At 45.8% G+C, this 20,242-nt stretch overlaps 1 protein-coding gene across 19 annotated transcripts in view; it reads right to left on the reverse strand.

Annotated features, from left to right (window-relative positions):
• The window catches only part of ebf3a (EBF transcription factor 3a), a 94,547-nt gene that overhangs the window by 30,912 nt on the left and 43,393 nt on the right, over positions 1-20,242 (reverse strand). For 10 of the 19 annotated variants that reach the window (XM_035407080.1, XM_035407076.1, XM_035407075.1 and 7 more), the window contains exons 7-8: positions 6,218-6,299; positions 1,995-2,136 (exon numbers count right to left, since the gene is read on the reverse strand). In XM_035407080.1, the coding sequence (XP_035262971.1) occupies positions 1,995-2,136; positions 6,218-6,299 (224 nt within the window). The remainder of the gene's footprint in view (positions 1-1,994; positions 2,137-6,217; positions 6,300-20,242) is intronic. The other 9 variants (XM_035407077.1, XM_035407078.1, XM_035407070.1 and 6 more) reach the window with 1 other exon arrangement.

Below are 20,242 nucleotides of genomic sequence, written 5' to 3' on the forward strand. Positions count from 1 at the left end.
CTTTATGGCGGACCCGGGTGGCGTTACGGTTTTTTACTGCCGCGCATCCTGCTCATGTGTGCGCCGCGCCGCCGCGCAGAGATCAGACGCGGGGCCCGGCGCTTCCGAGACTAAACGGACGCGTGCCGTCCCCCCTGCGCGGCGCCAGAGCAGGTGAGCGAGGGGTTAAAGAAGATTACTCGCTGTGTGAGCGTGTGGGCGTGTGAGAGAGAGGTGAGCATTAAAAAAACATCTCTGAAATTTTACAGAAATGCCAGAAAGTGTTTCTTCCCTGTGTTGTGTTTATGTGGTTGAGTATGTCTACATATATATATATATATATATATATATATATATATATATATATATATATATGGAAACATTTACTTGGCCATCATTGCATCCTGCATCATTGCATCCTGCCTAAGCATAGTAATATAACATGCAGCTGTGTATACATTATGGAGCTAATAAATAGAGATAAACGACACATACTGTAGATGAACAGACACGTCAGGCCAGAGAAGAAAAAAAAAAGATGGATGAAAGGGGGTGGGTGATTGGGCTTTGAGGACGTGGTTGGGATGGGGGAGGAGCCTGCGCAGACGCTCGCTCTGTCCCGCGGGACGGGGGAGACTGGGGGAGAGGGCTCAACCTCTTTAATTGCTCTCCTCATTAATGCCGGTTGCTAAGCAAAACACACCTACCATCTAGCGACGAGCGAAGAGACAAACAATACGTCATACGGTATAATGACTTTAAAGCTCTGGGCAACCTTTAATTATTATATTTTTGTTCTGCAGCTTAGTCATTATTAAGAAAAAGAAGAAGGAGAAAAAAAAAATAGAAAACAAACAAGTTTGCTTTCTCTCTCTTGCTCTCTCCATCTCTCTCTCCCTCCCATTACCCCCCAGTGCTTGAAAATGATAAATTGTCTTTGCCTTTTCTTGGTGTAAAATTAAATATCATCATTGCCTCGGTAATATAATAATTAACGCCTGAAAGTTGTGTAATAGGAGAAAACATATATAGGTTTGTTGTTTTAAAGGTAATTAGCCCCGAAACCTTATTTTCCTTGCCACATTATGCAAAGATAACTAATGCACTCTGGCAAGCGGCATTTTTCCATAACCTTTATAGTGAAAGGAGAAGGAGGCAGACAGGGGTTAGGAGGTTATGTTTAGCGTTTTTTTACATTTGAATTTCCCAGGGCTTCCTCGTCCAACTTTTTTTTTTTTTTTCCCTCTCCGTGAGCTTTTTTTCCCCATTTTGTGCAGACCAGGCAATCGGTCAATCACATGGAATCAGTTGGAGGGAAAACATTTAGAGCTGGTTTTCTCATAGAGAGCAACAGAGGGGGCCAGGAAGCAGGAAACTGATCTCACAGCAAATTCTTTGCACATTCAATCACAATTCTTTTTTTTTTTCATGCAATCGACGGCAAGTGAAAAATAAGGCTCTTTCTTATTAAAATATAAAAGCACAGAAATAGTAATGCTGTTATTATTGACACATGACATTATTATTATTATTATTATTATTATTATGTTCAACAGTAAATGCCAAAACAAACTTAAACTTAAATAACAACAATAATAATAATAATAATAATCACCATCATCATCAACATTATCATCATCATTATCAGAAGAAGAAGAAGAAGTAGAGGAAGTAGAAGAAGAAGAAAAAGAAGCAGGAAAAGAAGAAGAAGAAATAAGTTCAAAACAGCAGGCAGCAGCATGGAAGTGATTCCGTGAAAGGATGGAAATACATGGCTGGTGAACTTCTCAAATAAACCATTAGCACAGGAATGGGAAGTAGACGCTAGAGGCTGAATTAGACCAGCTTTTCCCAAAAATAACCACCCGGAGGGATGAATGAATACATGACAAAAACTTCAGATAGGGGGAAGGAAAAGAGGACAGAAAGTAAAGACAGGGCGTGAAGAGAGTGAAGAGAGAGAGAGAGCGAGAAAAAAAGTGTCAGAAATTAAAAGACATGTAAAATGTGCCTACCATTCTCCAGATAAGGAGCCGTACCTTCTGAAGGGTCGAGACGTCGAGCCCTTCGGCCGTGCTTGGAGTTGTTGTGTACGAACATGTTGTCCGAGACAGCCAGGACATGGCCGTCCACATTGACTGTTGTGGATACAACAACCTGCAACAAGAGCGAAAGGCAGACGCTCTTTATTGGGGAATCTGTAAACAGCGAGGCGAGCGCGGAGCGGGAAAGAGAAGGAAGGAGAACGCGGAGAGCGGTCATTAGGTCACCCTGGCTCGGCTACACAGGCGGATGCAGACGCTCAGCCGAAGACATTCAAAAGGCCATTTCTTCAGGGAGGGGATTTAAGTGTTATAAAATTGCCCGCGATTAATGCTTTATTGCGCGTGGGAGTGCGTTTGTGATTCAGCTGTAAATATGACACTCGCGCCCTAGCCACAACACACAGAAATAAGCATGTCTCAAAATAAGCACACACACACACACACACACACACACACACACAGGCACACACATGCATGCTTCACACAAACGCACATGCACACACTTGCGCAACAAATACACATGTGCAAGGGCACATATGCACACACACACACATAGACGCACACACGCACACACACACACACATACACACAGTAGCCAACTTCCCCCTAGTGACCCCACACAGTCTGCTGCTCCAAGCACACTTTAATGAATAGATTCATCTACACAGACGGAGATGCTGGGTGGTGACCACCAAGGGGACTCTTCCAAGCACTGCAGTCTGATCTTATTGGACACACACACACACACACACACACACACACAAAGCGCCAGCATTTCTTTCGCTTGCAACACCTCTCAGGTGAGGAGCGCTCCTTACGAGAATTATTCCGTCGTTTTACACCTTGGAAACCGTAAGTGAAAACACATTTTTAAAAGCGGAGTGTAAAAACCATGACCTCTGTACCGCTGGGCTTATTTTCCCCAACAAGTTGTTCGTTGGGTTCGTGTTTTCCTTCATATCAAAGTGCTGCACGCATCCCCGTAGGTCTTGTATTATTAAAACTATAAATGATATCAAACCAATCAAAATGGTCCATTTTCACACCCGAAGAGCAAAACAAAATAGCATCCATTAAAACTCCTACCCCCCCCCCCCCCCCCCCCCCCCCCCCAACGTGTCAGCTTTTAGCCTCCTCTGCTAATGGCCATAGCCGGCCTGCTGGGAATCACGAGGTGCTTTACAGTTTCAAATACCTTTTCAGAGGGGATCCCAGGGAGAAAATAAAATCCACGGCTACGCGGAAGCTCCACATAAACAAAATGCTTTTCTGTCGAAAGTGCAAACTTCAACGTCTAAACTCAAGCTCTCCCCTTTTCTTTGTTCTTCTGATTGTTCCGTAAAAAAATAATTCACATTACCACCGGTGAGTTCACCAGAGTAGATGCAAAAGATACCTCAAATGGGTAATCAACGTTTTATTTTTTATATATTTATTTTTCCTTCTTAAAAGTAATCCACTACTTACACTAACACATGGATACAGTTCGCTTAAGTGTTGGTCGAGTGGTTAACAGGCTCTCGAAACCTCACCTCTGGCCCTCTTTCACTCCAGCAGGCATCGTTCCCATTGATCTATTGATGTATCGATGAGTCGCTTTATCTAATCCCGCTCACTCGAGAACTCGAGAGCCGCTTTTCGAATGGGCCGGCTGCGGGGGCTTTTTTTTTTTTGTTGTTTTTTTTTTTTTTTCTTCTTCGCCGGGTCTCGTAAACTGTCGAGCAAATTAGCAGGGCCTCCTTCCTTCTGTTTGGTAAACAATCCCTCTCCAGTCAATTTTACAGTCACATTTAAGGTCTGCTAATGAGGGGGCTTTGCATGTGAATGGGAGAGGTGGGGGTGGGGGGTTTGGGTATAGGGGGGCGCATGAATGGCGAAAGTGTTTTCAATCAGGAGGGAGCGAGCCCCTCTCAGGACGGTTCTGATGGCGATTGACCCCGGTACGTCAGTGGAATGCAGGGGCTTTTTTTTTTCTTTTTTTTTCGTGTGCGTGCGTGTGAAAGGGCTCCATTCTTGTGTCCAGGTTCAGAGTCGGGCCACGGGGAGAATGATGGATAGGGCCTTCCCCGACTTCCAGCTGCTCTGCGGTAGCCGGTGGAGAGGGAGGCACGCGGAACGCACGACCCTTGCCAGCAAAACACCTAGGACGGAGCATCTGGGATATTTATCCTGGAAACGGCACCCCGTCTGGGAGCGCAGGCTGAAACGGTGCTTCCTTCAACGCCGCGATTGCAAAGACACATGGTCAACTATACCAGATAATAATAATAATAATAATAATAATAATAATAATAATAATAATAATAATAATCATCATCATAAATTATGTTTGGTTTGAATTGTTTTATACAAAGCTACTTAGTCGTACTTTTGAAAGTAGTATATAGTTTAATTTAAAGGCCACCTCAGTCAAATGATTGTATAATGTTGATGAAGATGACAGTAAGTTCATCCACAAATTCATGTGGAGACCATTTGGAAAGCACTGCAGATGTAAGGCTTAATGGTTGGAGTCAGCCATTTAGGCCTGAAATATAGAGAGGAGGGGGAAAAAAAATAAAAAGATCGGAAATGGAAGACGCGTTTTCAAAATATGCGAGGAGCCTTTAACAGAGCTCAGAGGAGCTAAGAATAGATCCTGGTTCACATCGCTGGGGCTACTCATAATGTTGCCGAGCGCTGCGTAAGATTACGTAGGGGCGAAAATAAAAACGGGTGGGGAGTGGCGCGGCTCGAGTGGTGGCGGGATCTCTTTCTCCTAGCGCGCGCGCTTCGACTCGGCGAGGTGCTGAGGCGGTGCGAGTCCTTTGAAGACGCCATCGAGGCCCTGACATGCTGTTAAGTCCACTTAAACCTTCAGGGAGGCGGGGAGATTAGCCGAAGAGACCTGGAGAAGTCCTATCCGGTGACTGGTGGCTCCATTGTCGAGCGGGAGATCAGCTGGTGACTGATGGTTCTTTTAGTCATCGGTGAGACAAAGAGGACGATTCCACTCAGTCCAGATTTGACCTTCTGCACTCGGCGCATGGATCAATATCACCAATGTCGCTCGCAGCCCCCATGTATGAAAAATGAAAGCTACGCTTGGTTGTTTTCAAGGAGCTCTATCTTTATATAGAGAAGTATATTATATAGAGAGAGCCAGAGAGAGAGAGAGACAGAGAGAGGTAGGGAGAGGGAGAGAGGCAGAGACAGAGGGAGAGAGAGAGAAAGAGAGAGAGAGAGAGAGAGAGAGAGAGAGAGAGAGAGAGAGAGCAGTCAGCCGGAGAAGGACAGTGGGCAATAGGATTGGCTTGCTCAAAGATCAACGCCGGATGTGTGCTATCAAAACAACTTTCACGCGTTCCTGTACACACGTGCAGTAACCCTCCCAGATGCGTCCCTCTGCGGCCAATTCGCGCCGCCGTTTACGCTACTGTTACAGTACGTGCCGCTCAAATCGTTTTCGCTGTACCAGACGCAATTGCGTTTCCCCTTTCATAAACAAGAAATGCTACCGTTGTCACAATACATTTTCCAGCACGTATTGTTTTTAAAAAATCACTCTGCGTGTGTGTATGTGTGTGTGTGTCTGAGTGTGTAAGTGTGTGTGTGTGTGTGTGCCTGCATGCCTGCATATATGCATAGAGAGGGAGAAACAGACTCCTTAATAGGTAAATGCAGTTCCGCCCTCTCAGTGAGATTAATAGTGAATGCTCCGTGTCCAGCCCGGATGCTCAGTGAGCATGCTCAGGAGCCGGGCACTCTGCACTCTGACTGAGAATACGCCCTGAATATGAAAAACAACAAAACAGCTGCACGGCTCTCTCTCAGGAGACCCCTCTGTGGCACCGGGGCTGCCCATCCCGCCCTGTCTGGCCTGTTTAAATATATCTGCAAAGCATCTTCCCAGAGGGACAGCGGGAGCTCCCATCACTCTACTTAATGCCTTTTTCCTCGGAATAAACAGAGATTTGGGTGGAGGAGAGAAGGAGAGGGAGTGAGAGAGAGAGAGGGAGAAAGGGAGGGAGAGAGAAAGAGAGAAAGAGTGTGTGAGTGTGTGTGTGTGTGCGCGTGTATGCGTAAGTGTGTGTGGCTGTGTGTATGTGTGAGTGTGTCTGTGTGTGTGCGCATGCGTGTGTGTGCCTGTGACTGGAACAGTGCCGCACGGGGCTGAGAGAAAGGGGAAGAGACTTCGCAGGGCGTCAATTTACCTGGAATCTGCGCATGTCTCGGGGGTTCCCTGCATTCTTCAGGCAGTTCTGATTGCACTTGAGGAAGAATTTTAAAAAGAACCTGCGAGAGAGAGAGAGAGAGCACAAGAGAGAGAGATCCCACGTTAACAGCCACGCCTTCGCAAAAACAGGCAGCAAAGCAGAACCGCCGAGGCGGTACAGTACATCATTTCCATCGCAACTTCAGGACGGAGCACCGTCACCTGACACTCAACACGGCTTTGATTCGCGCTGCAAATCAAGGTCATCCGAACAATAATACTGTACGCTTCATTTACATCCGCGCCTCAACACATATTTAAATAAATTAACGCTCATTGCATTAAACATGAATGCCGCGAGTCGTCATGCAGAAACATCTACGGGGTCCATGAACTGTCAAATTTTTTTTTTCCTGTTTTCGGAAATGCTCAAACACCCGGATTAGCACATTGCACACTGTCCTTTTAGAGGAAGGGATGAAGAGGTCGCCGAGGGAAACAGGGCCTACAGCACGCGGCGAAAAAAAAAAAACAGTCGCCCCGCCCCCCTCACCTGACGTACAGGGTTCACGGCTCCCTCTAAACACCCATCTGCCGTCGACATACAGGAAGTCACTTGATATTCCACCCATCTATTTTTCCCTAACGGCCAACCCCGCAATTAAAGCAGGCATGTTCAATAGCGAGGCAGATTAGGCGCACCTGAGGCCGAGCCTCATTTGAGGAGCATCAGGAAAAGGGAAAAAAAAAAAAAAAAAAAAAAAGAGGACCTAACAAGGTGAGAGCGCGGCCGCAAACTTATAGTCCTGTCAGCCAATTAGGTGTCCCGCTTCTGGGACCTCCGCGCCGGGCAATTACGCCACAAATTACAACCTGGCTAATCTTCTGAACAAATGTCATGTCTGCAAGATCCGAAGGAGGGCATCTCGGCAGCGCGGCCGCTCCCTGCTCCTGGGCCTGACAGCTCCCGCGCGCCACAGCCCCGGAGAGCCTGCCCTGTGTGTTCCTGCCTGATCCTTTAGCGTGGAGCCTCTGCGTGTGTGTGTGTGTGTGTGTGTGTGTGTTCAGGTGAAGCCTCTGCGTGTGTGTGTGTGTTCAGGTGAAGCCTCTGTGTGTAAGTGTGTATGTGTGTATGTGTGTTTAGGTGAAGCCTCTATGCGTAAGTGTGTATGTGTGTATGTGTGTTCAGGTGAAGCCTCTGTGCGTATGTGTGTATGTGTGTTCAGGTGAAGCCTCTGTGCGTAAGTGTGTATGTGTGTATGTGTGTATGTCTGTTCAGGTGAAGCTTCTGTGCGTATGTGCGTATGTGTGTACGTGCGTATGTGTATTCAGGTGAAGACTCTGTGCGTATGTGTGTATGTGCGTATGTGTGTTCAGGCGAAGACTCTGTGTGTAAGTGTATATGTGTGTATATTTGTGGTGCATGTGATGGGGTTGTGTGTGCGTGTGTGTGTGTGCATTCATGTGAAGCCTCTGTGCGTATGTGTATAAGTGTGTATGTGTGTATGCTTGTGGTGCATGTGAGTGCATGTTTTGTGGTTTTCTGTGTCTGTGTGTGTGTGTGTGTGTATGTGTGCATTTGTTCATGTGAATCATCTGTGTATGTGTATATGTGCATATGCTTGTGGTGTGATTGTTCGTATGCGCACACGTGATGGGGTTTTGTGTGTGTGTGCGTGCATGTGTGCATTTGTTCATGCGAAGTATTTGTGTATGTGTATATGTAAGCATGCATAAAGCACGTTTGTGTGTGTGTCTGTGTGTGCGCGCGCAGGTGTATGTGTTATTTTATGAGTGCATATGCTTTTTTTAGGCTCATACTGCAGGTGCCCCATGAAATACACCCCCTTTTGTGGGTGAATTTGGTTCCAGGAGACAGCCAGACAAGAGCATGCAGAGAGCTCTTTAAATGGCTTTTCTGTCTGTCTGAGTGAACCAAGGTTGTTCACAATTGAAGATGCTCCTTTTGTAGGCTTTCTAAACATTAGGACTCTCACCTCATCTGTATCAGGTTCACACTCCTCTCAAATGCTATAAGTGGCTAAGCACAGACAACAAGGGCTAGTGTAAATATAACTGAACTGTACATATTTTGTATGTGTGAATACTTATGTGTAGGCAAAATATTAATTGGGCAATTCCCTGGCCTGCATATAGATTAGGTACATCACGTGTGCTTTTTTGTTTCTATAAAATGCAAACATCGCATCTCGGTGCTGGATTAGTACAAATATCAGTTGGTATTCTTTAAAGTTAACAGACACGCTTTTCTCAGAAAATGCAGAGGCTCAGTTCAGGAGGCGGACATCTTTTTTCCCTTTTTTTTTCCCTATTTCCTTTTGCCATTTTGAAGCCCCTCAGAAGGGTTCTGGGCCGACTCTATAAATCAAAAACGTGGAATGGCACCCCTGACCCGCCCTGCCTTCCCCGAGTCCAGGCGGTCATTTTATACGCCTTCTCCTGGACACGACGGGACCGACCTCCCCCCAACCCCTCCCCCCCCCCCCCCCCACTCCCCCAAAAAAAAACGAACGGCGAGGGGGGGGGAGGAGGCGCACGCCGCGCGGAATGCTTTCCCGCCGCGTCACAAAACCCTCTGGCCCGCCCGTCGATAAAGCCGTCCCCGCCGCAGCAGCCCCCCCCCCCCCACCCCCCCACCCCCCCAGAACACAGATCTGCCACCGATTTGCGGAGGGGGCGATAAAAACTCCCGGCCTGTCATTAGTGCATTATGCTTAATTGTGTACAGTATGTTTTCGGAAGCATCCATCGGACCATTATCAAAATGACCATTATATCCACTAATTCCCCGAGCCTGACTTTATTTCCCCGAAGAGTCATAATCTCTCACAGCAGGTATCGGAGTAAATCAAGCTTGAAATACGGCCTTTATTTACTTGCCTCTCTTAGGCAGAGTGGAGGGATCTTGCTAACAAACAGCTCCTCTGCCACGGAGCAGGCTTCGCTGGCCCTGCGCGTTGCAGTGGAGGGAGCTGAGCGGACAGAGGAAAGATCTCTGGTTTCTCGTTGCGAGACAAGAGGTCTGCATCTCTCTTTTTTTAGTGTCTCCCCCTATTTTTTATTTATTTTTTTAATCCAATTTTCGCATGGACAGTCTGGAACTCGCAGTACAGACTAATTCAGTGAATCAGCAGAGCATAAGCTCTATATCTTCCTTTAAAAATAAATAAGTGAGTTCATTCGTTCATTAACTGAATGCTACGGATAATGTACACGTTATCATTTGTAAGCTTGAATGTGGCCAAGCGCTGTTCCCTAGTTGTGTGGTGTACTTTTACTGCCTTTCCTCTACCGTGGCGAGTTGTCAGTCCTGGAACGTCGGTGTAGTGACGGTGAGCCGCCGCTTTCACCCGCGTGCAAGCTACGCCACGCCAACACAAAGGGGCGCTAATTTGAAGTCGGCTCAATTGCCGCATGTTTAGTTCATTCCTATTTACTTTTATGAAGTTGATTAACCAGAGATTTGCTGCTATCTGATGAAAATAATTTTAATTGTAGTCCTAGGCTCCAGTGTAATATCCATTACATTAGGAGCTGTTTAAATTCTACATGGGTATCAGGCAAATTGGCCCTTTGTGAGCCTGGAAGCAATTATGACCGAACAGCTCCCCGTTTAAATGGCTACAGAACTTTGTGGTGTTGTTCAGGACGATCGGAAACAAAGGAGGGCGTTTAATTGTAATTTAATGGAATATCAAGGAGTCGGTGGCATTAGATGTTGGCAAAGGAGAACAGGGGGAAAAAAAATTAACTGCAATTATGTTTGATTAAAGCTATCCTTCTCAATAATCAGCAATTCTGACAGGCCACAGGGCTCTTGTGGCTTCCGGAATGGCAAAAGGTGTTGAACAATATTAGGGCCAATAAAGGGGATATTAGCATAGCTAATTACAGCACTGGAAAAGCAGGGGAAAAGGACCTCTGTGTATTGTAATGTGTGAAATAATTGGCCCAGGCAGTTATCAATTACAAGAGAAGAGAATTTGGTTTGTCAGGGAAAGAGCTGAGCAGATGCATGTAATGCCCGCCCCCGCCGCCGCCGCCCCCGCCCTCCGACGTCTCCGGGCGGCGCCCAGAAGTTGGCTTTCATCGCGGGCCGCAACTTGCCGGTCGACAAAATGGCTGATAAAATGATGGCGGCGAGCAGGCCCGGGTAATTAATACGACTTGTCCTCAGCGCTGTGCTTGATCCTGATCTTTCTCACCTAACTGATGCCACTAATCATCCAATAATGATTTCCTCCCCTCTGGTCAAAGGAGAGAGGGAGAGAGAGAGAGAGAGAGAGAGAAAAAAAAGAAATAGGCCGCCTCTTTAGAAATGCGACGGGCTCGACGTTTTAAGACCGCGCCGACTTCACAGGCTCCGTAACCGAGGAGAGCAGGGAACTTTTTTTTTTCTTTTTTTTCTTTTTTTTTTGGTGTAATTTGAGGTCCATAATGCCCTCTTATCTATACTCATTAGATCACAGGATCGTTTTACGCTCGCGGTCAAAGACGGACCGCGCTCTTTCTCTCCCCCTCTTTTATTCCCCTCCCATTCATCCAAAAAAGAAAAAAAAGGAATTAAAAAAAAAAAAAGAAAAACAAACAAAGATGAAGAGGAGGGAGCAGCCCTCGCGTCGGTGTCCGCGGTAATTGGCGGAGGGGTTTTCTGCTCTTCCCAGGCCTGCTCCCTCTCCTTCTCTCTCTCTCTCTCTCTCTCTCTCTCTCTCTTTCTTTATCTTTCCCTTTTTTATCCTTCATTTAATGGGGAGGCAGAGCGGGAATAGATACAGGACGTCTCTATTATTCTAATGGCGGGGGGAAGGAGAGGAGCAGGGGCAGGCGAGAGGTGAAGCGGGAATAATAAGGCGCGGCGCTCACGTGCCGTTTCACGCGTGCTAGCCGCCGCGCCGCGCGCGGAGCCGGCGCAAAAAAGAAAAAATCTGCTGCGCTAAATGTATTTTTGTACTAAATGATATTGAGAGAGAGAGAGAGAGAGAGAGAGAGAGAGGCCCTTTACTTGACTTTGTCGCTCGCTCGCCCGGCGCGTTATCGTCACCTCGCGGAAGGTTGCTCATCAGAATGTAGGACAGCAAATTAGCGCCACATTACCGCTGGCCCGAGAGAATCTTTCCGTTTTTTCTTTTTTTTTTCTTTCTTTCTTTTCCGAAACCGCGTCGAGGAAAAGGAAACGTGCACGTCTTTTTCTTCCAAGATGAACCCAAAAAAAAAAAATGGCTGTCAGAAATAAAAAAGAAAGAACCCCCCCCCCCCCCACCCAAAAAAAAAAAAAAAAAAAACAGCGGCAGATGGGTGAAATCTCATCCATGTGACGTAAAGGCCGCGCTGTGATTGGTGGGCGTGTGCCGGTCAGCCCGGTGCCTCGCCGCGGACCCCGCGCTAATTACCGGGCGAGGCGCTGAGAGCGCTGGCCGCAGCTGCGCGGCTCTCCGGGGCAGGCCATCAGTCGCTGGCCGTATTGATTACCCAGCAATCCTAGCCGATCGGGCCCCCGCTGCCTCGCAGACAATGTGCTTCCCTCAGAAATCCTGTAATGAGCGCTTCCTATACACGGCTACATTCTGCTGACATCAGATCTCTGAACTGAGATAGTACACAGGTCAATACATATTGGATTTCCAAAATGCTCGGGTCTTAATGTCAGGTCCTCTCCACTCCCCACCTCTACCGCCATTGGCCGGTCCCTCACGGGTTCCACATCCTTAAGGGTCAGTGGAAGATAGGGGTTTAAAAAAAAAAGAAAAAAAAAAAGAAGAACAGTGCTCCATTAGGCTGATTTATTCTTCAAATATGGCATGACAAATTGCTCCAACGCCGGCCTTATTAAATTGGTGAGCGTTTGATGTGGTAGCGGCTTGGCTAAGGGCTGCGCGAGATCATGGCGGAGGTTCTCGAGACGGGGCAGTAGATTTTTTTTTTTTTTTACACCAGGAACCAGATGGCTGGTCATCAGCTCTCGGTTTCCCCGTTTTCATCTGTCCAAACACAAATAGGAACCACCCCCTATCCCTCCACCCTCCCTCCCCAACCCCCCCCACCCCCCCCCCCCCCCCTCCTTCCCCCAAAACACAAACAGGAGTCACCCTCCCCTCCAAAAACAAATAGAAATGCTCCGGTGATGGCAATCTTCAAGGATTTCTATAATGTTTCTCCTGGCCTGCACGTGAACGGATGCCCAGGCGGGATTTTTCCAAACAATATTCCGGGGCTTGACTTCCAGTTCAGCAATCTCTGGCCTTTTGTCGGGGAGCCTGTTTTCGACGATGTCGGGTCCTGTCTCCGACACACTGCAGCTATTTTGCTGGCTTTCGCGGTAGTAACCACACCGCATTAACAATATTTGTACTACAATCGCCAGGGGACCGACTTCCCAGATCCTATCACTTCTTTATCTCCTGACAAATACCTCGCTATCGAACATTATTAAGTTTAGAAAATTAACCCTTTCCCAATCTAGAGTGGTTCCAGAGCCTTCCATTTCACCAAAGGGTCTTATCTCCCAATTTTTGTATTATGTTTTTTTTTTTTTTTTCTTTCCCTCTCTCTGCTCTACTCCCAGCTATTTGCAGTGTTTTCTGTCAAGGAGCACTTATAGATGCCATGATCCCTAACATTACCCATGATTCTTATTAAGGGAAGAGCTGAAAGATCCAATATGATGGACCAGAGGGGGAACTGATCTGTGAAAGCCTTCCTTTTTTCACCTGATATATCTAACAGCTACAGCAGCTTTGTGTTACCTGAGTGTGTGTGCGTGCGAGCAAGCGTGTGTGAGTGTGTGTGTATGTGTGTGCGTGCTTATGTGTGTGCACGCTTGTACATATGTGTGTATGTGTGTGTGTGTGTGTGTTTGTAAGTGTCTGTGTGAGTCTGTGCATGCGTGTGTGTTTGTGTGTGTGTGTGTGCATGTTTGTATATGTGTGTGTGTATGTGTGTGTAAATGTGTGTGTGTGTGTGAGAGTCCATGCATGCATGTGTTTGTAAGTGTGTGCACGCTTATGTGCGTGCATTTTTGTATATGTGTATGTGTGTGTAAGTGTGTGTGTGTGTGCGTGCTTGTGTGTGCATGTTTGTATATGTGTATGTGTGTGTGTGTGTGTGTGCACGCTTATGTGTGTGCATGTTTGTATATATGTGTGTGTGTGTGTGTGCGTGTGAGTCCGTGCATGCGCGTGTGTGCATTTTTGTATATGTGTGTGTGTGTGTGTGTGAGTCCGTGCATGCGTGTGTGTAATCTGATTGCGCTGAATGTAAAACGAGCGCGTGAATATGTGAACCGTAAGCGCGCGGCGCGGCGCTCTGGCGCGCGGCGGAAGCAAACTGCGGGGCGTGTGGCATCATTTGAACCGTTTTGCTAGCGCCTGTTTACTGATCTCAGCCCCGATTTCGGGGTTAACAGCTTAAACGGAGTCAAGTGCGGATGAGACGGGAGGAAGGAGAGAGGAAGCGAAAAGGATGAAGCGCTTTATTTACGGCGGCGGAGGGTTCCCACTGCCTCCCTGTCCCCCCTCCTCCTCCTCGCCGCGCTCTCTCCCCTCTCCTCCTAATGGGCAATGTGGCGCTGACATTATTTCCCCGCCAGATAGCCGGACCTGTCAATCAGTCTGAATTTTGTCTTTGGCTGCAGGCTCATTAAAACAGCTTTCTCTCTCTCTCTCTCTCTCTCTCTCTCTCTCTCCCCCTCTCCCCCCGGACGCCGCTCTATTTGCCAGCTCTGATCACGAAGCTCCTTATTTAAGAAAAATGCCAGCATCGCTTGCTTCACGGCGAAAACGCTTCACCCCGGCCGACTTGTTGCGGTGCTCTGGGGAGGGTTTTACAGGTTGTGTGGGAGATTAAACGATTGTGTTTATGGAAACTTATTGTTTTTAAACCCTGTCGTCCATTGCCCTTTCTCCTCCCCGGCTCCCCAAAGCCTCCTCTTTGATCCAAGGCGGAGTACGGTCTATTTCCTTATTTAAGAAGACCATTTTCCAGGTGGGGCCCCTGAATGACTAGGCCCGTATAGCCTCTGGTTGCATTCACTTCAATTTATCACTCCACCTCCATCTTTCTTTTGTTTGTCTTTTTTTCCCCCCTTTTTTTACCAATCTAAAATTCACACACTGCCAGATTCTTTCAAGACCGCTTTAATTAGGAACTGCCATCATTGCGGATTTTAATTATTCATTAAAAAAAAAGGAAAAAAAAAAAACATTTCAAATTAGGCCAGAGATCACAAAACAAAACATGCTAATGCACACCTAGCCCAGGCCCCAGCACTGCAGCCTTTTCCCGATCCTGATTAAAAACATATTAAAACATTATGAATGATTAATGTGAGCGGAGTTCTGAGTGGCAATTATTAGTTGTAATGTAGGTAATGCAGCGTAATGAGAGGGGCGCATGTGTGTGGAGTCCTAACTTCATTACCCATCAACAAACACAAGAGGAATGGGCCTACCGGCCCAGCATTAAGATTCCACTGAAATAGCAGTTTTCTACAGCTTGCCTTCGGCCTACCACCTGCATGCCATACTACTGCCCTTTGGAAATATTTTTGTTTCTTATTTCCTTTTTTAACAGTATGATATTAATTAATATTCATTAATAATATTATTATTATTAGTAGTAGTAGTACTAGTAGTAGTAGTACTACCAGTTGTAGTAGTAATAGTAGTAGTAGTAGTATTGTTGTTTTTCCCACGTGTGTTTCAGACTATCAAAAAAAGCCTTGAACACATTGCAGGTGGGTCAGATATACTAGCTACCGGACAATAAAGCAAAGTGCTTAAAATAAATAAAGGTCAGTTCAACGCTCATGGTAATATTTTTGCAGCCAGCCCAGCGGGGGCTCCAGAACCGATGCCTGGTTTATTTTTCATGCCGTTGGAGTATGTATCGCTGACTGTCGGCCGGGGTTAGGGGGCTGGAGCATGGAGGAAATACCAGTCAGCACCTCGCCGCAGACAGTGATAGGGAAGATAAGCAGCCGGTGGAACCGGGCCGGGCCGGCATGAATGGCAGCATTTAGCCGCGCCGCAAGCGGGGTGCCTGGAACGGCGGGGGCGTCCCACAAAGGGAGCCATACACCGGGGTCCCGCCTCGCACCTTGGACTGATCAAGCATAACCAGATGCAGCCGGTGAGGCTCAGCTGGACGGCGGCACGACGAGACTCCTCCTGTCCCCCCCCCCCACCACCACCACCACCACCACCACCCCCCCATCCTCCCCCCTTTCTTTTTTTGTGTTCTCTGACAAGCCACTTGATCCAGACTGATCGCTGCGGCTCCTCTTCGGATGGGGCGGCTAGAGGTTGTGTTGCGGTGATCAGAAAGGGGGGAAAAAGGCACAGCCTGAGCGCCGAGTATGACTGAGCGTGCGTGTGTGTGTGTGTGTGTGCGCGCACGCGCGCGCGTGTGTGTGTGTGTGTGTGTTTGTGTGCCGGGTGGGAGGGTGCCGGTGGTGGCGCGGTGGTTCGATTCCTCCGCTATTTGCATCATTTTATTTCTAATGTATAATATATGCCCTTAAAGTGAGAACAAGCATTGGACAGTTATCAAGCATAAAAAAGGACACATTAGCGCTCTCAAGCACAGAGAGGGCCGTGATGTGTGTGAGAGGGGTCACTACTTACGAGTTAAGGGGTTACGGCTAAGAGGCAAAGACAGCGGCGGCGTAGCGATAGCACGGCAAATTAAGAGGAGCCGGATTCGGAGACGAGGCAGGCCGGGGATGACGTGAGCGCCATATTTTTTTGTGAAACTATAATGCTGCTGGCAGCAAAGATGCTTGTTTCTGATTCATCTAGGGCCGTATGGCAAAGCTTTGTCAGTCTGTGCGAGGTATAAATAATTCAGGGTGAGAGATGGCAATTACAGGGCCCTGCACAACCAAAATGAATATTTTATGAGGACTAAAACTGCTCTGGAATGAATCATACACATGGAGTCACACACACATAGATAGTGTGCCTACACATGGCGGGACAGGCGCCTGATCTGCTCTCACATTGTGGACTGAGGACCTCGCGAATCCTAATAAGCAAACATGTAATAGGTTAACACTGTTTCTGTTTGCTCGTTTGTGTGCAATACGTGTCCTGCTCGTAACCTGGGGTTCGCAAGCGTTCACCAAAAGAGGGGCAGGTTATGAGCAATTAATGTTTGCATCAAGGGTTAATTATGGCGTGGATTATAATTACTGGAACGGATAATTACTAGAATTGGTGGAAACCTGATCCTTTTGTTCTCAACAACCTTTCTTTGTGTAGTTTATATAGGACAGGTCCTTCCCTTTTGACACAGAATAAAGTGCATCTTGTTAAGAAAGGATATGTCTCCTTTTTGACCCTGCAAACATACTGTCCTTTTCCTGGGGGGTGGGGGGGGGGGGGGGGGAGCGGTGAAACGCTAATGGAAAAGGATTATACGGGAAGGCCGCCCACTGCATTCCCAGATAAAGGTTTTGTCTGTTAGGTTTCCTACAAAACTCTGGCTTTATAATGCTGAAACAAATAATAACATTGTTCGAAAGGCTACAGCAGCAAAGCAACCTCGTTGAATAGGTATTGTATTTGCCCAGCTAGTGATACCTTAGCTTTTGTGGGAGAGAAGCAGGTCAGGCCCGTGACATCATCACAACACAAATGGCTCTCTGTGCGCAACTTAGACAGAGGATTTCCACCCTGGTGGGAAAATCATCAGAAACGGAGTTTTATCTACATTCATCCACCACCACTATTGTTAAAGAAAAGAAGAAAAAAAAAAAAAACAAGGAGTGGCTGAGGAGGAGGGGGGGCATTAGCAACATCAGTAATTTAGTTAAAGGAGATTTTTTTAAAAATTGAAAATGCTCTGATTGTTTCTCCTGCAATTTGACAGGGAAACAATGACATGACAGTCAAAAAGGGGAGAGGGAATTATCAGAAGGGTAGAGAGGAAGAAAAAAAAAAACATCACTGGGGCAAAGCACAGCGTGAATTCACAGATACCATAAAGTACACTACAAAAGTGACAGTGGGGGAAATGCAAAGGGACGCGCGCTTCCAAAGGAGCCGAGCGAGCGATAGTTGTTGTGAGGGAAACTGACACCCGTAGTTTGGCTTGTCTTGCTAGGACACAAGTTTCAAAGAGGGCGATCTAGGAATAATAAGAATCCACACAGACTCGGCATGTAAGCATCCTCAAAAAACAGCCTCTTCCTCCGTGGAGAGAACACCAAGATGTCAGCTCAATTTTTGTCAACGGGGCTGATGCATAAATAGACAGTCTTGCCCCTGTTTCTCCTGTCTTATGTACATAACGTGTCAACTTCCACATGGAGATTTCGCTGCTTAAGGGGCAGACGATGTTGAAAAGAGTCATGTAGATGTGGGGGCAATGAACTGATGTTTATTAAAACATTTCAGGCTTTTTCAGTGGCATTGAGATGACAAGTGATAAGGAATATCTTTCCAAATAAACAGTGCTTCCTTCCTGCTCCACTAGAGGGCTAATGATTCATGAAAAAAAATATGAAAAAAGAGAAAAGAAAAATACTAATAATGAGATAATATTAACAATCCTCTACTTATGAATGCATCCTGTTTTTTGGGTAACATTTCATGATTTACTTCTTTTTTTCAGAAGAGAGCCTTACTGATATATAAAATAACATTCTGTATGCAAATGGAAAATGTTTATTAATTAATCAATCTAAATATGCCCCATGCCCATGGACATTAAAGAGGCTTCCTGGAATTGAGCATACTGGAGCTCTTTTCCTTCTTGGAATAGTATTTGTGCAAACTGTACTTTGATGCCACTCAGGATTGTTAGAAAGCAATCACCAGCCCTAATCACAGAGGAAGCTGTTGAGAATCTATCAGGGGGCTTCCTAGGGAAAAATGAGCCAAATCTGGTTACCTATGTTCAATTCTTTATTATTGCTATGAAGAGCCTGGCCTTTCCCTTGAGGAAAGGGGCCCATTAATTGCTCATGTAACAGGGAAAACAGCACAGGTCACACTTTAATACAGGAGCATTTATCCCGACACTCCAAGACACAGCTGCAGGTCAGGATCCCGACCAATCCTGGGAGATCGCCAGGAACTAAGATAATGAAAATTTCCTCATGTATAAAATCCTTAATCAAAATGCTAGTGGTGTCATCTTCTAGAGCAGAGACTGCAACTTAAATTAATATACAACGGAAACCTTTGGCGAAATTAGCATGCTCTCCGCGAACATGTGATCCTGAGCCCCAACAGCAGATGTAGAATGGAAACAACATAAGAAGGGGAACAAGCTGCTTTTTTACCCATGGCATTGCTTATAGCCGCCTTACACCACCATTAGCACGTAATTAAAAAAACATTGATAATGGCCTTGAAACTGAGACAGTACAACAAATGCAATGTATTAACATAAAATTATATATATATATATATATATATGTATATATATATATATATATATATATATATATGTATATGTATATGTAGACACATTTTCTCTCTCTCACACACACACACACACCTTAAAAATGCTATTCTATTAAAAAGGCCCTAGTGTATAAGTCACTAGATATAATAGTTGATCCCCTTCAATTTCAATGATCCCTGAGGATGACCAGAAAATTGCGTTTTATACCACATTTTACACTATATGCAAGGAACCAATATTACGCAGTGAACAGGGTGATAAGATTATAGCTAACACAGTAAAAATAAATATATAAATAAATGAACAAAATAAACAAGTTCATAGAGGCATCCTGACAAATAGTTTCCTGCGATGCGAAATAGAAATATACCTGAGAGAAAAGGAAAACGTCGCCAAGGCTGCCGCGACTGCTTTGTGACACCTCTGGGAGAGTCATATTCTGCACCCAAACTCCTCCCCCCCCACCACCCCCCTAAACAATGGGAAAATTGTATCGAGAAAGTCTATCTAAATATTTGCGGGGTATTTAAGGTGCGTAAGATTCGCCGGTTATCTCTAAGTGTTTGCCTTTTAGTCGCAAATTGCAATTTTATAACTGGCCGTTTGCGTCGCGGCGTGACAAAGCTGCAGTGACACCTTCCATTGGCCCCCCTAGACAAAATATCTGATACTCCGGGAGTCACAGGAGGACTCTCAATTTGTAGCAAAGACAGGCCGCTCCTTTGCCTTCCCCAATCTGCATGGAGGAAGATTAAACATTCAATTTGTTACTTGATAGGCCACAAGGTTCTCCACTTACCATACAAATGGAAAACATTAGTGTCATTCCTCAACTTGCTTGCCTGAGTATTTTATTATTTGTAATATTTACTTCAGGGAAATTATGATGCATGTCATATTTATCTTCATGAAAAATGTGCATCTAAATGGAAATCCCCCCTTTTGAACGCGCAAAGGATATAGCGCAATACTAATATGCTTCATGAACTATAAAATTTAGTCACAGTGTATGGATATATTATAGCCTGACTTTAATACTCACACGTCAAGCTTTTTTCCCCCTTCTGTGTTAAGCTGCTAGCCCGAGCCCTGATGCGGCTTGATAATCATTACACTTACATGATGGTACAAGTCGCTGCCTGCGGATTTATGTCTTCACCTTTATTCCGCGCATTAATCTCCTTCCCAATAAGCCATTTGCACTTCCACGCGCGGCGCAGAAAATTGAAATAAGGTGTAAATTTGCAGGTCTTAAATCTGAGCAAGTACAGGCAGATATTTTTCACCTGGTAGCAGTCGTTTGTCTCAAGTAAACACAATACAGTTCCTCTTTCATGCATTTCTGCTTTCAAAGAATTTAAATATATATATATATATATATATAAACATTATTATATAGTGTAGAGGCATTTGAGAGCCCAGTGCTCACATGCTTTTGGGCATCAGAAGAGAGCAGTGCTTTGCTATTAATTTGAAACAGTTTATGGTCTTTTAAAATTTTTAGCGTTGTAGATGTGTCTACAATGTACTAATATTCATAGTGTATTAAAAGTGTACTCAGTTGTCACTGAGGATGATGAGAAGGGTGTGGCTA

The sequence above is a fragment of the Anguilla anguilla genome, chromosome 2 (genome assembly GCF_013347855.1).
Source record: "Anguilla anguilla isolate fAngAng1 chromosome 2, fAngAng1.pri, whole genome shotgun sequence".
NCBI classification, from domain to species: Eukaryota; Metazoa; Chordata; class Actinopteri; order Anguilliformes; family Anguillidae; genus Anguilla; species Anguilla anguilla.